The sequence below is a fragment of the Cucurbita moschata genome, unplaced genomic scaffold (genome assembly GCF_002738365.1).
Source record: "Cucurbita moschata cultivar Rifu unplaced genomic scaffold, Cmos_1.0 Cmo_Scf00030, whole genome shotgun sequence".
Classification (NCBI taxonomy): domain Eukaryota; kingdom Viridiplantae; phylum Streptophyta; class Magnoliopsida; order Cucurbitales; family Cucurbitaceae; genus Cucurbita; species Cucurbita moschata.
The window spans coordinates 2671721-2688743 of NW_019268546.1; the positions used below are offsets into that span (position 1 = coordinate 2671721).

Consider the following 17023-nt stretch of genomic DNA (forward strand, 5'->3'; position numbering starts at 1 on the left):
AACACTTTTTATAAGAGTCTAGAAATCTCTCTAACATACGCGTTTTAAAACCCTAAAGGAGAAATTTGGAAAAGAAAGCCCAAAAGAGGAGAAATCCGGAAGAGAAAACTCGCAGAGGTCAATATCTACTAGCGGTATGGTTAGGTTATTACGACGGTCGAGGGAAGGGGGCTAAATTTCTCCTGTTTTCTTAGCCGAACAAGAAATAAGAACACGAAAATAACTTACATTCAGAAACCATCCACCTCCTAGGCAACGTGATTTCCTGCAACAAACTGTACCAAAAGAGAGAAAAAGAAGAAGAAGAAGAAGAAGTACAGCATACAATTCTCCTCCTCCTATAGCATTCATTCAATTTGTCTATATTCTTAAGCATGTAAGGTAACATAAAAACAACAGAGGGTTAATGGCTAGAGTGGCTCTTTGATTTCTGCAGAACTTCCTTCAAAACTACAGCTATTCTTTGGGCCATGTGCTGTTCCAGAAACATTTGCCTCACCCTCTCGTATCCTTTCTTTCCGATCGTCAGCCTTCTCTCGACGTGTGTCGCTAACTTCACGATGCTCTGTGCCAGAGGGGTCACGCCTTCTTTCCCTGCAGGATGTAGCAAACCCGTCGTTCCGTTCACTACAATCTCCATTGTTCCTCCCGCAGCCGTTCCCTATACATATTATATATATTGGGAAAATAGATGGAATTCAGCAGATAATAAGATCAAATGCACAGAGCAGTAACATTTTTAGAAGTTTTCTCTGAAGGAGGTGGAATTGGAAAAATGTACTGCAAGGTAGACAGCTTACCAGCACGGGCAGCTGAAATGCCATTGCTTCAATCGTTATCCTTCCAAAGCATTCTCCCCTCCCCTACACATATACAGTAAATTCGAGCTTTGGAGGCCAAGAAAGATTGATCTAATAGGTTTCATCCCAAAGAATGGAAACAAACAGGGAAAAGTGGATATATATATACATATATATGGTTCCAATACACAAAATATAAATCAAGACCATTATACTCGATGACCAAAAGTTTAATCAAATTACAACATATTTTACTACCTCCCGTTACAGTCTAGTTCTAAATGCTGGTTTCATTGATAGCCAAAGGTTCAGTAAGGTTAGGAAGCCACTTAACATTGAATTAAAATATTTCTTTTATAAACTGACGTTTGGTGGAAGATGGAAGGTTTTCAAAAGCAAAGGTGGGGAAATGAAACTAGCGGTAACATACACAAATAATCTCACATAGTTTCTCGCACGAGTTCGTATATATGTTAAACAGTTATAGTAGTACCTGGGAGTTTTGAACAAGAACATCAATAGAAGCTAGATAAGGAGCCACAGACAGGGTTTTGTTGACGAAGTGAACACGATCCTGAATTTTATTCTGAACGACAAAGTTGCGTAGTTCTGTTTCAAACTTTGTGTGAGCACTCATGTCACTGCCAACTACCACTGCATGTATCCTTGGTACCCGCAGCTTTTTATCTTGGATCATTCGCAAGCTCTGATGAAAGGCTCGGAGAAACAAATCCTGACCTTTCCCCCGTGAAACACCTAGAATCACATCGATTATGTGTTGCAATACACTTCATATTAATACACTTCTTTGAAAATTAAGTCGAAGAAAAACCAAATTAGTTCACATTATATAGAACTGCATCTTCAAAGAGGCTTTATTCTATTTCATTGTTGCAGCTGGAGGAAATAAGTTTCCCAGGACTTGACAAATTAAACAACAGAGAGCATCTCATATACAGGAAGAGCATCATATTATTCTTGAGGAAGAAGTTCTAAAAAACGGTGACTGACCCTTCAATTTTTTTTTCAACAGCTAACAAAATTTTGTATAGGAACAGAAAATGTCAAATATGCCTTGTCACACAAACAAATAAAAAAATAGACAAACCAACCTAGTAATAGATAAATGAAGAAGCTAATGTTGCAGAAGCATATCATCAGAAAAATGAGCTTACTATTTATAATTGCAAACAATATATCTTCATTCCGAACTCCAAGCGACTCACGAATATGCTCTCGAAGAACCCTCTTGGCCACATTATTTTCAGCCACTTCCATAAGGTCTTTACTATTTCCAAGATGCACGACATAAGTTTCAGGCATTTTAATTCTGGAAAAAATAAAGATAAGAAACTTTTTAGATTATGACCAAAGGATTTAGGAGAGCATACAAACTGCAGTTGCAAAACAATCAAAATACTTCAAGCACACACGTAGCGTGAGGAGAGATCTGAATTATGACTTGCACTATATTTTTAAGCAAAAACATACGCCTCTATATCTCATATCTTCAAGGGTGTTAATTCAGATATGAAAATATGTAGGTCCGCAAGAGTTGCTATCAAACCACCGTCGTTAAAATTTTCCTCACAGCAGGGGTAACTTTCAACAGCCCAGGGAAAAAAGGTGGACCAGTAGTCCTTGATAATACAAATGATAGAAATAAGTACCTAGTGGAACATTTTACACTTCAAGATCAAACAAAAAGATTTCCATAGAACATACATTTTTTAGAAATAAATCAAGATGTGGAATGGATAAAAAGGAAACAGAAATGAGATAACACCTAGCTAGCTAACAATTATACTAGTGAAAAGCATCAACTATTAACGATGAAAATTCTCATATCTTTATTGAGATCATACCCTAATCGTTCCCGCGTTCTGTTTTGCCAGTATTCTGCAGTTGTATGTGAATCAATCATGGCACCAGCAACAAAAGGGAGGTGCTTCACATACTCAACTTTGAAATAGTTCCCTCGCATCTCATGAATCCACCACAGAACCTTGGGAAGAACACGGGGAACATTCTCCTTGAGAACAGCATCCAACCATTTTCCAGCAACAGCGGTGTTCAGAACAACCAAATGAGCTTTTAGAGCAGTGTCAATAGCTTCTTGTCCCTTAGCAGATAATACCTTAACGACAAAAATCTCATCCTCAGTCACCAAAAAACAAGTGAGAATTCTTTTAAAGAAGAACAGACATAATACACAATCAACTATAGAACATGTACAATTTACTAGTATTCCAAACGAAGTAGCTAACATAATCAATACCAGGATCATTGATTGTGAAATAAACAATAACATGTTAAAGGGCAAAGCAACCAATTATGGAAGCCAAAGTTAAATCCTCGATTTCTATAGCATTTCTCAACATAACCAACGATTGTTAATTTAACAATGTTGCAAGAAATTTATGATCAAGTGCAGAAAATTTGAAAAAAATGAATATAACCTGCACTCCTCGATCTAACATTTTGCGCTCCAAACTGTATACTACTTCATCAGGCTCCGAGCTCATTTGATTAGTGATCCAAAAAACTTGAGTACCGACACCTCTCAACAAAAATGCAAGCTCCATGAGTAGAAGAGGCCCACCTGTACCCAAACTAAAAGCTCTTAGTCAAATTTCCATAAAATTTCCTTCCAACAGCAATAGCTGGGGAAGTTCCAAAGAAAACACAATTCCAATAATACCAGAAAGAGATAGTTCATGGGAGACCAAGAGGACGAGCTTCGACTTCATGAAATCAAGAGGATTCGGAGCTTTTCTCTCGATTTGAGAGGATCGAATCTGCGAGTCGATACCCTTTTCTTCCACAAAACCTCTATTCCCATCACCGCTACACGAATCAAACGTAGTCCGCATAATAAAAACCGTTGCAGTGGAAATGGAAACCAGTGCCAAGATCATCAACGGCCATCTCTTCTTCGTCATTGTAACAGTTAAAAACGGACGTTTCATCATCCGTATCGCACGAGATTGATCGAAACGGCGTGAATTCGATTCAACTCGCATAAGCTAATCGCAATTCAGCGAAAACTCTCGATTCACAAAACAAATTAGCACAAAGAAGTGGAAAAATGGAATGAACAATCGAAAATCTTGCAAGAGGGGAAAGAACCCCATAAATTCAACCAAGTAAAACAACAACCTGGTGAATTGCAAATGACCAATCGAACTAAATTTAAGAGTTGGAAGGAAGATAGCTCACTCCTCCATTTCACCACAAAAGTACAGTAACGTGAAATCAGTGATGAAGAAGAAGAAGAAGAAGAAGAAGAAGAAGAAGGGAGAAAACTCCAAAGAAAAACGGCTCCGCCACTGCATGTGCAGACCAGTTTAACTTCAAGTTCAGTGATTGATTTGCAAGAACGACACCCCAGACAGATCCAGGGCAATCCAAGCGAAAAATAGTGAAAGAGGGCCAAAACTCAAATAATAATAATATTCATATTAATAATCACTATTATTATTATTATTATTATTATTATTATTATTATTATTATTATTTGACGACAATGGTTCCGAGGATGGAGTGATTAATAGAGTATGCTCGAATTGGCTATAAATATTTATAATTTTAGTATTAAATTATATTTTCAAAATTTACAAGGGAAGGGCTCATAAAAGCTATATTTTAAAAAAAGTCCCTAAAGCCAAACAGATTCCTTCCTAAAATGTAATTAATAATTACTAGAGGGGTCTTTCAATATGATCCACAAAACCCAAAAAAGGAAATAAAATTCAAAAATTAAAATTTCTTTCTAATACTATAAGAACTTGAATTAAAGTGTTACATTAAAATCCCTTTCCTTATTTGGAAAAATCCAAACAAAATTACATTTATTTGCAATTATATCCACAATTTTCCAATAATATCTATTATACCCTTTTTTTTATATACATGTATATCAAAGTTTCATACTACAAAATCATGCAACATATTTGAGCTTGGGAGCCTGCATTGGAAATCTTGTGTCTCAAGCTCTATAGAACCGACGATTCTATTGTTACTACTTCCGAACATGCCGAATTCTTCGCCTTCGCAGTGCTTCAGCTCCAGTGCTAGTGAAACATCTCCGTCGACTGAGAAGTTGCTCGGCTTGATCATGTCGTCGGTAGAACACGGACAGTAGAGAACTCGCTCGTTGTTGCTTGCTGCTGACTTCGTGTTGTCGTGTAACTTGTCTCCTGACCTGTCCTCGGAGAAGAGTGAGTTGTTGTTCCATGATGGTTTGGATGCGTTTTCTGGTGAGGATTTGATGTCCATGTTCGTGTCTCCGAATTCTTCTTTGTACATCTCTTCGACCATCGGTTTCCATAGCCGAACACGCGCGTTTATGAACCAGTTTGCAACCTAAACGAACCGAATTGAAGGTATTAAGAGTTTGTACAAATAGAGGGTGCAAAAAATCGAGTTTTAGGTCCAGGATTGAAGACATTACTTGGTTTCGAGTCAGGCCAGTTTGTCTTGCTAGCTTAAGTTTCTCTGAATCTTTGGGATATCTGTGACAGTAGCCAAAACAAATGGAACAGTAAGGCCTTGGTAAACATGTTGAGAATATGTACTAATAATAGTTAAAAGCGCATACGGATGGAGGAAGTGTTCAAACAGCCAAGCACGAAGAATCGACACGGAGCTTTCGGGTAGTCCTCGTTGAGGCCTCCAACTATGTGACGTGACGCCGAGCTGCTGAAGGGTTCTCTGTTGCCTGAGCTGCTGATCGACAAAGCGGAGACGAGGAATGCCCTCTTGGCCAGAATGTGAAGCATCTTGCTCCCCTAAGGTTCTTCTTGTGGTCTTAATCTGTGCATTGATGGCATCTCGCAGGCGTCGAAAGTGACACGAAATAGTCCAATGTGCAAGTGCAGTGTAGAACTCTGCAGCCCCACGGCCTGCTACCAGGTCAAACGATGATGCTAAGAACTGCTCTTGTTGGTAGTATTGCTTGTATCTTCGATCGACCTGCAAAACGTTTGATCGAACCAGTTGGGAAACACACCAACCAAACATGTATACAAAAACAATCCTTAACAGCTAATGAAACAACAATAGCAACTACAACAAATGTCAGCAAGTTTTTATAGAAACAACAGGAAAGATCATCATGAAAAGAGATGCAACAAAAATGAAACACAAACACTGATGCTAGAACATCAAGAACCTGTTGGCTTACCTCACCCAACAAGGACAACAGCTTCGAGTTTTTGTTCTTCAAGTCCTGTCGTTCGGTAGGCGATAGATCGCCAGACGAATTCGCAAGCAACGAATCCGTCGCATCGGAACACATCTCCCCAGTCAGATCATTAGAACCCTTGAGTTTCTTAGACTTCAACTCCTTCAAAGCTTCCCCAATGCTAACAACTTCATCAAGCAACTGCTGTGCAGCTTCAATGTATATCGAATTCGAAACCAAATTCGCAGCAGCAACCGACATATACATACCATTTTTTGCATCAGACATACACAGTTTCGGATTCGACCTTTGCTCAAAGATCGAAGGAGGTGCACAGATAAATGAAGAAGGCAAGGCACGGGTCTGATATTGGGAAGGAAATGAAGGCAATGAAACAACAGAAGGTGAGTGTGTGGAAAGGCTAAGTGAAACACCCTGACATTGAAAATTTGAGTGATCTAAAATTCCCACAACCGGTGGAATGAAACCCATTTCACCATTACTTCTATCTCCCACAGATTCAACATAATTTGAAGAAACCCCAGAAAAAATCTCAGAGTAATCACCGCAAGAAGGGTCTTGATGATTCATAAACATCATCAAATTCCCAGAACAGAGCAGCTGTTCTTGGCAAGAAGAACCAAGTTTTTGGTCACCCAACGTGGACTCTCTTGGATTGCTTAAACTAGGAAAATATGTCATCTGAATGAAAAACAGCTCTTAATCTTCCAAGAATCATGGCCCAGCAAACCAACAGAGACTGATCAAACAAACAAGAGATTCAAAAGAAAAACACATGAAACTGATGAAGCAACAAAAGAAGCAAGAGAATCAAAAAGTTCCCAAACAGAAGAAACAAACAAAACCCACTTTCATAAAGAAGTTCATCAGTAGATTTTCAATCAAAGAATCAAAGTTACAGAACACAAAAGAAATTATGCGATTGTAGGGAAGAAACAAGAATTAAGAAGACCCAGATTCCCAAAATGGAGAAGAATCACTAATCCCAAGAGGATTTAAGAAACCCCATTAATATAATCAATCAATAATCACAAAACCCCCCAAATAAAGACGAAGAACGCAGCTTCTTCACTTCTTCTCTCTTCCTCATAATTGGAACAACGACTCCAACACCAACTCGACAAAAAAGCAATAAATTATTAAGAACACATTAAAGAAAAGGAGTATATATTAACGAGAAGCGCAGCACCAACAACTAAGAAATATTTTACAGGTTAAAAGTAAGGGAAGAAGTCATCGTCAATCCCAATCATTCAATGCCTTCTCTCACGTGTGAAAAAAGCTACATACAGAAAGAAAAACAAATAAAAGCCTTAAAACAAAAGGAACAACAAGAAGAAGATGGTGGCGGCGATGCATCGCGATGGTGGTTGGTTGCTTAACCACCAGTTGATAGACCTAAAACCCATTACTTAACCCTTCTTTTGAAGCATAAATTTGTCACCAACCAACCCCTCGCTGTTTCTCTCTCTTTTGGTTAGGAGAATAACAGGGGGAAAGCATCTAATCAAGAACAATGAATCCATGAATCGAATCAATGGGGGAAATGTTTTGGGGGTGGGCGGCATTTGAAGAGGGCTAATTAGCTGCTACACGATCGGAAGATTGCGTGAAAAACAATAACAGGGGATTTCGATAACGTTTTGAAAAATCTGCGGTTCCTTCTTCTGATGGTTAAGAATTTGAGATCGATGGTTGAAGCGTCGGTTTCGGGAGAAGGCAGATCTTGTAAAGAAATCCTTAGAAATCCATGCATGTTCTTCTGGAACCTGGATTTCAAGGTAATTTCATAGCAACAGCCAACAATTGGAATTTAATTCTTAATGAACTCTGTGAATCGTTTCAAATTTCTACAGATTTCAAATGAAGTCTGTTCTGAAAAAATACTTCTCTGCTCGCACTGTCCGCGTGTTTCTATATAATTTAAATTTTAAAAAATTATTATTTTATTTTCATTTACGCCCAAATATAAATTAATTGCTTGTTTTTGTTTTAAATCTTTCTCGATTACAAGTTAAAAGAATTTTTAAATTATTTTTCGTATTTAAAAATTCAAATTTAAATTTATTTTTTAAACTTTTAGTTAATTTTGTTAACTAATTTATTATTAGTATTTAAGATATAATTACAACTTCCAATGTTTTTTTTTTTCCATAATTAGATTTAATATTTAAAACTTTTCATCAATAAAAAATATGATCGACTTACCATAGAGAATTTATTATTATTATTACTATTATTATTATTATAAGTGTTATGACATTAATGGATTTTTTTTTTTTTTTTGAAAATAATTTATTTTCCAAAAAGTAGTTTAGCTGTAATGGATTGAGGCACGTTGTAGAACGTTGTCCTTAATGAAGAGTGCACCTACTGCACTGAGTTACTCGACACTCCCATTGTAGTGTCTCGTGCCCAAAATTCAGCATCTAACGGTCCCGACAATCTCATGCGATAAGATCTAAAGTGAAGATTATGAATTTATATCAACAAGATTTCAAACTTAGCACATTTAATTTTAGAGTTTTTGTAATGAGCCGTCAAAAAGAATATACAAATATATTAACTCATGCGATATGATGCCGTTATTCACTTTTAGACGGTCAAAACTCAACTTTTAATTTCATCCCATTAAATTTTAAATTTTAAATTTTAATATTTAAAAATAAAAATAAAAATCTCTAACATCAGTAATTTTAATAAAATTAAAATAGGCTAAAAAATAAGGTACGGTAAAAAATAATTATCCATTAATTAATCTAGACAAAATTCACAAATTCAACCTAAATTTAGTTCTAATGAGAATCAATTTTTAAAGGGCCATTAAAAAAAACTAATTCTATTATAAAAATATAAAGGTAAATATTAATAAATAAATAAATGTTCCCGTCCATTTTTTTTCTTCAAAGTTGGGCTTGCTATTATGGGCTGGGCTTAGGAAAGAAATTATGGATCACACCAACTAAATAATATCTTTAAAAATTCCATAAATAAAATTTGGAAAAAAAAAAATTATAATTTAGATTTTTATCTCCACTTATTTTTAAACCCCGAGTAAAAAATAAAAAATAAAAAAGATAAAAGCTTTTAAATTATAATTATTCTTACCCACGGTAAATTGAACCTCCCTTAAACCTAATTCAAAAAAAAAAAAAAATAAACGAAAATATTATAATGGTCACATACATACCCTTATTGTTATTGTTACATCTGATTCATATGTGATAATTTAAGCATTAAAGTCTATGGGGCAAACATCACCCTACTGTGGCAAACATCAAAATTGACGTCTTTTAAAATAATATTTTTAATAGTATTTATATTAATAGGTTACGTAGCATGGAATTAATTGAAAATTTCTTTTCGTATTTGCTTCTTAGTCCTTCCAATCTCATGGATTACATATTGTTGCCAACTTCCCAAATTCAAACCCTTATCTATTATTTGTCTGATTCCTAATTTTTTAAATATTACAAAACAATTAATTCTCGATATTATGAACTAGAAATTAATAAAATAATTCTCGATATTGACCTTTTTGGTTTATTTTTTCAATTAACAATATCTCTCCATAATAATTTAATGTCTTTAAATGCTGCCGTTTTTTTTTTCTTTTATTCAATAACTTACTCTATAAGTAAAATAATAAATTTTATAATATGTTCAAAATTTTAGTTAAATTAAAAAATAAATCAATTTTAGATTGAACTACAGAGTTAAAAATATAATAGTTATCTTAAATTAAATTAAGGCATGAAATTCATGTCACGGTAAATAAATTTATTATTAGAACATTTATTATACAAATTTAATTAGTCTAAATTCAGTGGACGAAAATGACCTTTACTGTTTGCCATAAAATTTTGGGCAATTATAAATATTGAAAATTGCCACGTCAAAATTACAGCTAATTGACACCTCAGTAAGTCTTTTTTTTTTAATAACAATAATAATAATTGAATTATCCATTATTTATTTTCGCAATTAATTTCAGTCACAAAAAAACACGTGGTTGGAGCATGAGGTCCTACATAATTAAGCCTCCATTTATTGTATCTTAATTTTAACTTTAATTTTTAAATTTTTAAATGCACTAAGACTCGAGTAATTTACCATGTGAAATACGTAGAGACTGTTCTACAAGCTCCGTGAGTATATAGAGTTGTGGAATTTCAACGAGATTGGGTAGGATTTACAGCAAGACTTAAGAGAGTATCTAAAACACGTAGAGACTGTTCTAGAAGCTTTGTGAGCATCACTGGACTTTCAATCAAATTTGGTAGGGTTTATAGCAAGACTCTGGAGCTCTATTCTAGAAGTTTCGTGAGCTCCAACTTCAAGCTCACATACACTTACAAAGCTTCGACGAGATTTGGTAGAGTTTATATTAGGACCTGAGAGAGTATCTAAAACACATAAAAGACTGTCAGTAAAGGTTTCTTTCTTCGATTCAAATACAAAACAATTTTTTAAAATATCTGTTACATCTGATTATATAAACACGAATCTTTCCAAAATCATGAATCAAAATGAATCTACTATTCTATAATCAAAACCCGAAAGAAAAAACAAAATTGATTGGATATGGTAGGGAGTGAAGTGAAGTTAGGGTTTTGTTTATATTTGAAAATAAAATAAAAAAAAGTTATGGATATATTATGATTGGTAGAGTGAAATAACCACTTTGGTTTGGCCTTATTATGAATTTCAATGCAATGTCTAATCATATCCACTATTATTCTTTTGTTTTTTTTCTTTTAAAATATTGTATTTATAGACTATATATTATATGCCTAAAGTTGTTGTTAATCCATCTCCTTCATGCAATTATTATTTTTAACCCTTTTATTTATTTTGAATTTACTCAATTGTCGGGCATTTGGATATTTTTAATTTTTTCAATTAGTTGAGCATGTGGATATTAAAAAATATGGTCCTATTGCTTTACCTAACAAAATATAATATTAGAAAAATAGTTATATAATTTTTTTTCTTTTATTAATATTAAAACTCTACACGTCATGCTAAATTTTTAGTGAATTAGGTGTGAGAAAAGTAATCAAAATAAATTATCATATTAATTAATTATAAAATAATTAAGCTTAATTGCCTAAAATTTATTACATTTTAATTAATTTTTATTTATTTATTCACGAACTTAAATAATATATTATCGTTCAAATAAATAAATTTTTTATAACAACAAATGAGCTTTTTAGTATCTTAACATAGCTCAACATTGTCATATAATTAAATATCGACACTTATTGTACACTGCTTTACGTGTAAAAAAAAACTACAAAAATATTTAAGAGCCTTCCTCTCCTAATAATGGTTGATCTAAAAGCTAGAGTAGATACTAGAACAACAATAATAGCATTTTGGATAAGTTTTAAAAAAATCAACATTTAAAATCATTTACCTTTTACTAAGCTCCGATGAAAGAAAAAAAAAAAAAAACTTTAAAAGTTGCTTTCCAATCAACACCAATATAGAAATTGACCGTTCCAAAAAATTTACTTAAAAATTTGTAAAATAAAAACAATATGCTTTAAAATTACTTAAATATATTTATAACTTATGTCCTAAATCATGATCAACAAACCTATCATAAACTATATTCTTTAGTTTAAAATAAAAATTATGGATGATTATTTAACACTCGGTTTAAAAATAGTATAAAATATATGGATAGCTATTTTTTTAGTTATTCATATTATAAAAAATTGTAGGTTTTTTTTACTCGAAATAATAAAATTAAATAAATAAATAATATAAAAAAATAAGTATATATATAACTAGAGTTGAACCGACACATAAACGATTTTTCGCTCTACCAAATATTTGTTAGATTCAGATGAACTCGTAAGTTTATGTAATGAACCTGAAACCCAAATCAAATGTATTGGGGTTCAAAAATTAACTCGATCGGTTCGGATTGTCGGCTTTAACATACACCCGGAGTCTCTGGTGTGGTATAGTATAATAAATAATATTGTTTGTATTAGCTGAGATCCGAGTCAGCAACGTGTCATATCCACAGCTGGGTGCCACGTGAGCAAAATAAGATACGTGGCATAATGTATAATATCAAGGAGTTCTATATAAACCCTCCCACCTTTCCCCGTTTTACTCTGTCCATTGTCATTTCTTCCTTCTTTCTCCATCTTTTCTCTTCTTGCTTCCTCGTTGGCCCAAAAACCCTAGAAAAATCCCTTTCTCTTCTTCGATTTTCAATGAAGGAAACTGGAGAAAATCCTCTGCATCTCAAATCGCTAAACCATATCTCGCTTCTGTGTAGATCAATGGAAGAATCAATTGATTTTTACCAAAATGTTCTAGGTTTTTTCCCCATTCGCAGGCCTGGATCCTTCAATTTCGATGGCGCTTGGTAAAATTTCTTCAACTTAATTCTTTAGAACCGAACTGAATCCTTGAATTGTTCTCATTCTCGCTCTGTTTTAGTTCTGTGATGATGATTTTGGTTTTGATCCGGCGGATTTTAGGCTGTATGGTTTCGGCATTGGAATCCATCTCTTGCAATCGGAAGAACCGGATAATTTGCCGAAAAAGGGCGCGATTAATCCGAAGGATAATCATATATCGTTTCAGGTAAAAAGTTAGGAATTAATTGATCAACATTAGTCCTGTTTCAATTGATTAGAAAAAATATACACACACATTGAGAAATTAAATGAAATGTGATTGTGAGTGTTCTATGTCTGTTGGATGAACAGTGCGAGAGCATGGGGGCAGTGGAGAAGAAGTTGAAGGATATGGGAATTAATTACGTGCAGGCGTTAGTAGAGGAAGGAGGAATACACGTGGATCAGCTATTTTTCCACGATCCAGATGGTTTCATGATCGAGATTTGCAATTGTGATAATCTACCGGTGATTCCATTGGGTGATGGCATGTCACGATCCTGTTCCCAGCTCAATCTTCAGATAATGCAGCAGAAGCAGCAGATACACCAGATGGTGTAACACTACAACTGAAGAAGAAGAAGAAGAAGTGATAATGATAATGATTGAATCCATGGAAAATAAATAATTCTTCTTTGACGACATGTCGTATGTTGTTGTTGTTGTGGGTATTTTTCTCTTGTGTTTAGGCATTTGTTGTTTAAATGGGCCTGTGATATTTATATTTTATATGTAAAAGTATTTATTGTTGTTATTATGATCATAGTACAACTATTTCACCTACCAAAAATTATGGCCCATAATTTACCAACAAAAAAAACATGTGTGACAATTGTGATTCCTATAAGGTTAAAACAAAATTTTCCACCGACAAAATTTGATAATAACATCCCATGCCATTAATTTCAAATCCATTAAAACTTTAATTCCTCTATGAAAAATTTCGAGTTAGGACACATGAGACTAATAGTTGTGTATATAGTTGGATGTATGAGAAAGATTGTGAATTTTGTATTCAAGAGTAGATACAATTTAAGACTCACATAGGTTGATTTTAAAAAGGTAGCTCAATGTAACGGTCCTGTTCAATAACATGTGTTAAAGATGGTACTCTTCAATAGTATATTCCAAATTTGACACTTTGAGAAAAATAGCTTTCGAGCGAAAATGATTGATATTTTCATTCGAGAGAGAAACCTGTGGCTTAGCTAAAAAGTGGTATATTCCAAATTTGACACTTTGAGAAAAATAGCTTTCAAGCCAAAATGATTGATATTTTCGTTCCAGAGAGAAACAAGTGGCTTGGCTCAAAAGTGGGTTGCTCATTTATTTCATTGTATGAACGACCCTCAATCCAATCAATCTATTCAAAATCAGAGAGACATTTATTATTAAAAAATATTAATTCAAAAAATAGCAAAATTATTTGTAATAATTGGTAACCACCATACACAATTCACATAATGAAGAGTTGATCTCTAATCTTCTTAATGAAAGCTTCGGCACTTTTGTTATCGTCATCCGTTCTCTCCAACTTCCTCCTCCTTCTGCCGCAACTCTGCCGAATCAACGGCGGCGATGGCAGTGTCTGCCGCTTGTACTTACCGCCGGCAGAAAAGTCTGAATCAAAGCTTTTTTTCATCATATACATTTCGCCGTAAAAAAAAAAAAAAAAAAAAAAAAAAGTCATATTTATAGGAAAAACGAATTTAATTAAGTAATAAGTAAGCGAGTCAGGGCGGCGGCCAAAATCAAAGGTGGCAAAAAAAACTAAAAAAGAAAGCTCATTTTAGAATTAAAAAAAATATATATATATACATAGAAATAACTACCAACAAAATTTAAAAAAAAAAAAAAAAAAAAAACACACATCCTTTAATATACTTTCTTAAAAAACGGATGAAGGAATTGAATAAAATTAATTGCAGTACTAAACTAAACAAAATAAATAAAATATTATTTTTATTTATTTAAAGATTTTAAAAGCATAGGATCCGAATGAAATGAAACCACCCGTTTGTCTGCCGTTGATGAACAAGTGGCCCAAATATTTGACATTGAAAAAACAGTTTTTTTGGATGTTTGAAATCATTAATGCTGATGCTATAGCTTGGCTTTAGCTAATAGCTGTTGGAATGCCTAGATATTTGGATAAGATTCCAATCCTTTTTATTTATTTTTTATTATTTGTTTCTTTTACATTTCAACGCTATCTTAAATGTTAAAATAATTCAATTGTGAATTTTGATTTTAACCGTGGATTGGAATTAAAATACTGACCATAAAGTTACTTTTAAATTTTTTATCGTCATTTTTAAATTTTGAGTTTGAAAAATGAGTTGTGATAAGGTTATGCAATTATAAAGGTTTAGCAGTTATGTGTAAAAAGGGAATGATGAAGAGGGCATAGTTTTTTTTTTTTGGAAAGCAGGGCGGTGGACTTGTCGTTTCATATTCTTCCAATACTCATAAACAAAACACAGCTTTATCCATACTAACTTCTTTCACCAAACCACACGAGTCCAAACACCCTACATTCATTGTTTACCATTAACGTCCCAAGTTCACTCCACTCCGTCAGGTTGTGATCTTGGTACGCTTGCGACAAGCATTAAGAGGGAACTCAAGCTCCATTCACATTTTTTATCTGGCTTTGTGGCTTTGTTGGATTTTAAGCGAGGTTTGTCTTCGCTAGTTGAGCACAACTTGTGTGGAATCTAAGCTTGTTCAGCTACACAGGCTGCTTGTGCGTGCATGCTCAATCGTTTGAGGCTCTAGCTGACTTGTTTCTACACTAGGCTAAGTCACCTGACTCGACTTTGCTTCTACTCTAGGCCAAGGTCTCTTGTAAGTAACGTTGCATCTCATTGTCATCTCAATTCCCAATAATATGACCATGCATCGTGATGTCATCCTATGTCTCGGGACAACTTGACCATCTTGGCTTGCTTGGACACATTCGTTGGGAACTGACCCCATATGTCAATTATCTCGTGGAGACATCTTGAACATCCATTCATCTCGTTCTCATTGGGCATTGGACTCTCCCGTGGCCATGCTAAACCATTTATGGCATCCATTTCGGATAATGGATGCATAATCTAACCTCCGATACATGGCTTGTGGTGCAATATTGGAACATTTGTGTTGTCCGATACTGTCCTTGAAAGACCCTTTTCAAAGGAAGATGATTGTCCATGCTGTGACACATGTATGTACCACAAGGTAGCTCACTTATGTCACAAGGCTCATGGGTGGTGGAGAGCTGACATCATGCATCCCCCTATAGCAGACATCATTTTGGTGAGTGGTTATACACCTTGTAACGACCCGAAATTTTCTACTTAATTTAAGGTCGCTATTGTATGCGTACCATAAACATCGAATGCAGAAGACTTCATTTAAATTCCATAAAACATAACCTTTGTCTTAAAACACAGCCATGGACTTACGTATTTCGAAAACATCTTTAAAACGACACAACAAAAGACTAAATAAAATAAAGAAGCGTTTAAGTTAAGAACATCCTATTCTAGCCTAAGTCTAAGAAAATAAATACCACTATACTATACATGTGCTATGGTCTCGAGTTGCGATGCCGTCGTCAGCCGTACAAGAATGTCTTGCCTTAACCTGAAAAATGTAGTAGCACATGACTTGAGTGTTTAAAGAAATACTCATTAAGTGACCCACTATTGGGAGTTAAATGCAAGAACATGTGAATGCATTGACAAAACTTATCGTTTCAATCTATTTTCCTACGGTACTGTCCTACCGGGTAATTTGGACATGTACCATATACTCTACACACAACTCATACGTGCGAGTATGGGCTCATCAGTCAGTTCGCACACCGCTGGGCTACTTTCCTTGTCGGGCGAGCATACTCTGGGAGCTCCTTAGGCCAGACACCCGTTAGAACTAGTAACCGTCATGGCAGTGCTATGCAAAACATAACGAACGTACCCCTGCCATTAGATGTACGCGTCCATACCCTCGTGAAGGAATAGGGGTATCCTCCCAAACGCATGAACACACATTAATGAATATAACTCTGTTATCATCTTTCATGCTTAACATGTCATTTCTCATTTTTCAGTCTACGTATGATACATAATCCTAATGGGGTTACATTTCATTTCATTTATCGTGATATCATGTCATTCGTAACATTCTGTATACATACAATTTAGAAAACATAACATAACGCTCCCTGCTTTTAACATGTGATTCCATAATGTGCAATTCATACAACAATTACCTCTATAGTCACACAAAACAAACTAAACATAACATCACAATATATCGTATCATAAACATGTCATATCGTAAACACTTCGTGGTCATATCGTTCCCTAACTTATCATAGTCTTAACATTTTTATACCTATCACAGTCATATCGTTACGTGAACGTGCCTTAGTCATATCATCGCAGAAATGTATCCTAACGCTATCGTTCTATCAATCTATCACAAACCTATCTCTTTCTACCCATATCTTAACCATATTCTTTTATCAATCTTCCTTATCCATAGCACTCCATACCTAACCTAACCTTAACGTTTCATGAAGGTATCTTACTCCTATTGTT

The 17023-nt window shown here is 34.5% G+C and overlaps 3 protein-coding genes across 4 annotated transcripts; 1 reads left to right on the top strand and 2 right to left on the bottom strand.

Annotated features, from left to right (window-relative positions):
• Nucleotides 1-167: 167 nt before the first annotated feature.
• Nucleotides 168-4255, bottom strand: LOC111464280 (lipopolysaccharide core biosynthesis mannosyltransferase LpsB-like). 2 transcript variants are annotated; one of them, XM_023108413.1, is made up of 7 exons: nucleotides 3502-4255; nucleotides 3260-3402; nucleotides 2666-2937; nucleotides 1976-2130; nucleotides 1294-1556; nucleotides 801-863; nucleotides 168-661 (listed from the first exon to the last, which is right to left on the bottom strand). In XM_023108413.1, exons 1-7 carry the CDS (start codon nucleotides 3821-3823, stop codon nucleotides 404-406), a joined length of 1476 nt encoding a protein of 491 aa, XP_022964181.1. In that variant the 5' UTR covers nucleotides 3824-4255; the 3' UTR covers nucleotides 168-403. The 2 variants fall into 2 exon arrangements, with proteins under 2 accessions (XP_022964181.1, XP_022964182.1); XM_023108414.1 differs by having other exon boundaries at nucleotides 3260-3413; nucleotides 3502-3641.
• A 366-nt stretch (nucleotides 4256-4621) lies between these two features.
• On the bottom strand, nucleotides 4622-7879 carry LOC111464279 (BEL1-like homeodomain protein 7). Its single transcript, XM_023108412.1, has 4 exons — nucleotides 5986-7879; nucleotides 5401-5774; nucleotides 5254-5314; nucleotides 4622-5165 (listed from the first exon to the last, which is right to left on the bottom strand). Exons 1-4 carry the CDS (start codon nucleotides 6685-6687, stop codon nucleotides 4728-4730), a joined length of 1575 nt encoding a protein of 524 aa, XP_022964180.1. The 5' UTR covers nucleotides 6688-7879; the 3' UTR covers nucleotides 4622-4727.
• Nucleotides 7880-12139: 4260 nt separating this feature from the next.
• Nucleotides 12140-13225, top strand: LOC111464385 (metallothiol transferase FosB-like). The gene is made up of 3 exons (XM_023108582.1): nucleotides 12140-12397; nucleotides 12513-12618; nucleotides 12744-13225. Exons 1-3 carry the CDS (start codon nucleotides 12243-12245, stop codon nucleotides 12990-12992), a joined length of 510 nt encoding a protein of 169 aa, XP_022964350.1. The 5' UTR covers nucleotides 12140-12242; the 3' UTR covers nucleotides 12993-13225.
• Nucleotides 13226-17023: the final 3798 nt, after the last annotated feature.

Coding starts and splice junctions, on each gene's coding strand:
- LOC111464280 (XM_023108413.1), bottom strand. CDS start 3,823: ATGCGAGTTGAATCGAATTCACGCCGTTTCGATCAATCTCGTGCGATA. Junction 2,938..3,259: donor TGTTAGATCGAGGAGTGCAG/GTTATATTCATT, acceptor TTTGTCGTTAAG/GTATTATCTGCTAAGGGACA. Junction 1,557..1,975: donor ATTGTTTGCAATTATAAATA/GTAAGCTCATTT, acceptor ATGTGATTCTAG/GTGTTTCACGGGGGAAAGGT.
- LOC111464279 (XM_023108412.1), bottom strand. CDS start 6,687: ATGACATATTTTCCTAGTTTAAGCAATCCAAGAGAGTCCACGTTGGGT. Junction 5,315..5,400: donor TTTGAACACTTCCTCCATCC/GTATGCGCTTTT, acceptor CTACTGTCACAG/ATATCCCAAAGATTCAGAGA. Junction 5,166..5,253: donor CTGGCCTGACTCGAAACCAA/GTAATGTCTTCA, acceptor CGGTTCGTTTAG/GTTGCAAACTGGTTCATAAA.
- LOC111464385 (XM_023108582.1), top strand. CDS start 12,243: ATGAAGGAAACTGGAGAAAATCCTCTGCATCTCAAATCGCTAAACCAT. Junction 12,398..12,512: donor TTCAATTTCGATGGCGCTTG/GTAAAATTTCTT, acceptor GGCGGATTTTAG/GCTGTATGGTTTCGGCATTG. Junction 12,619..12,743: donor ATAATCATATATCGTTTCAG/GTAAAAAGTTAG, acceptor TTGGATGAACAG/TGCGAGAGCATGGGGGCAGT.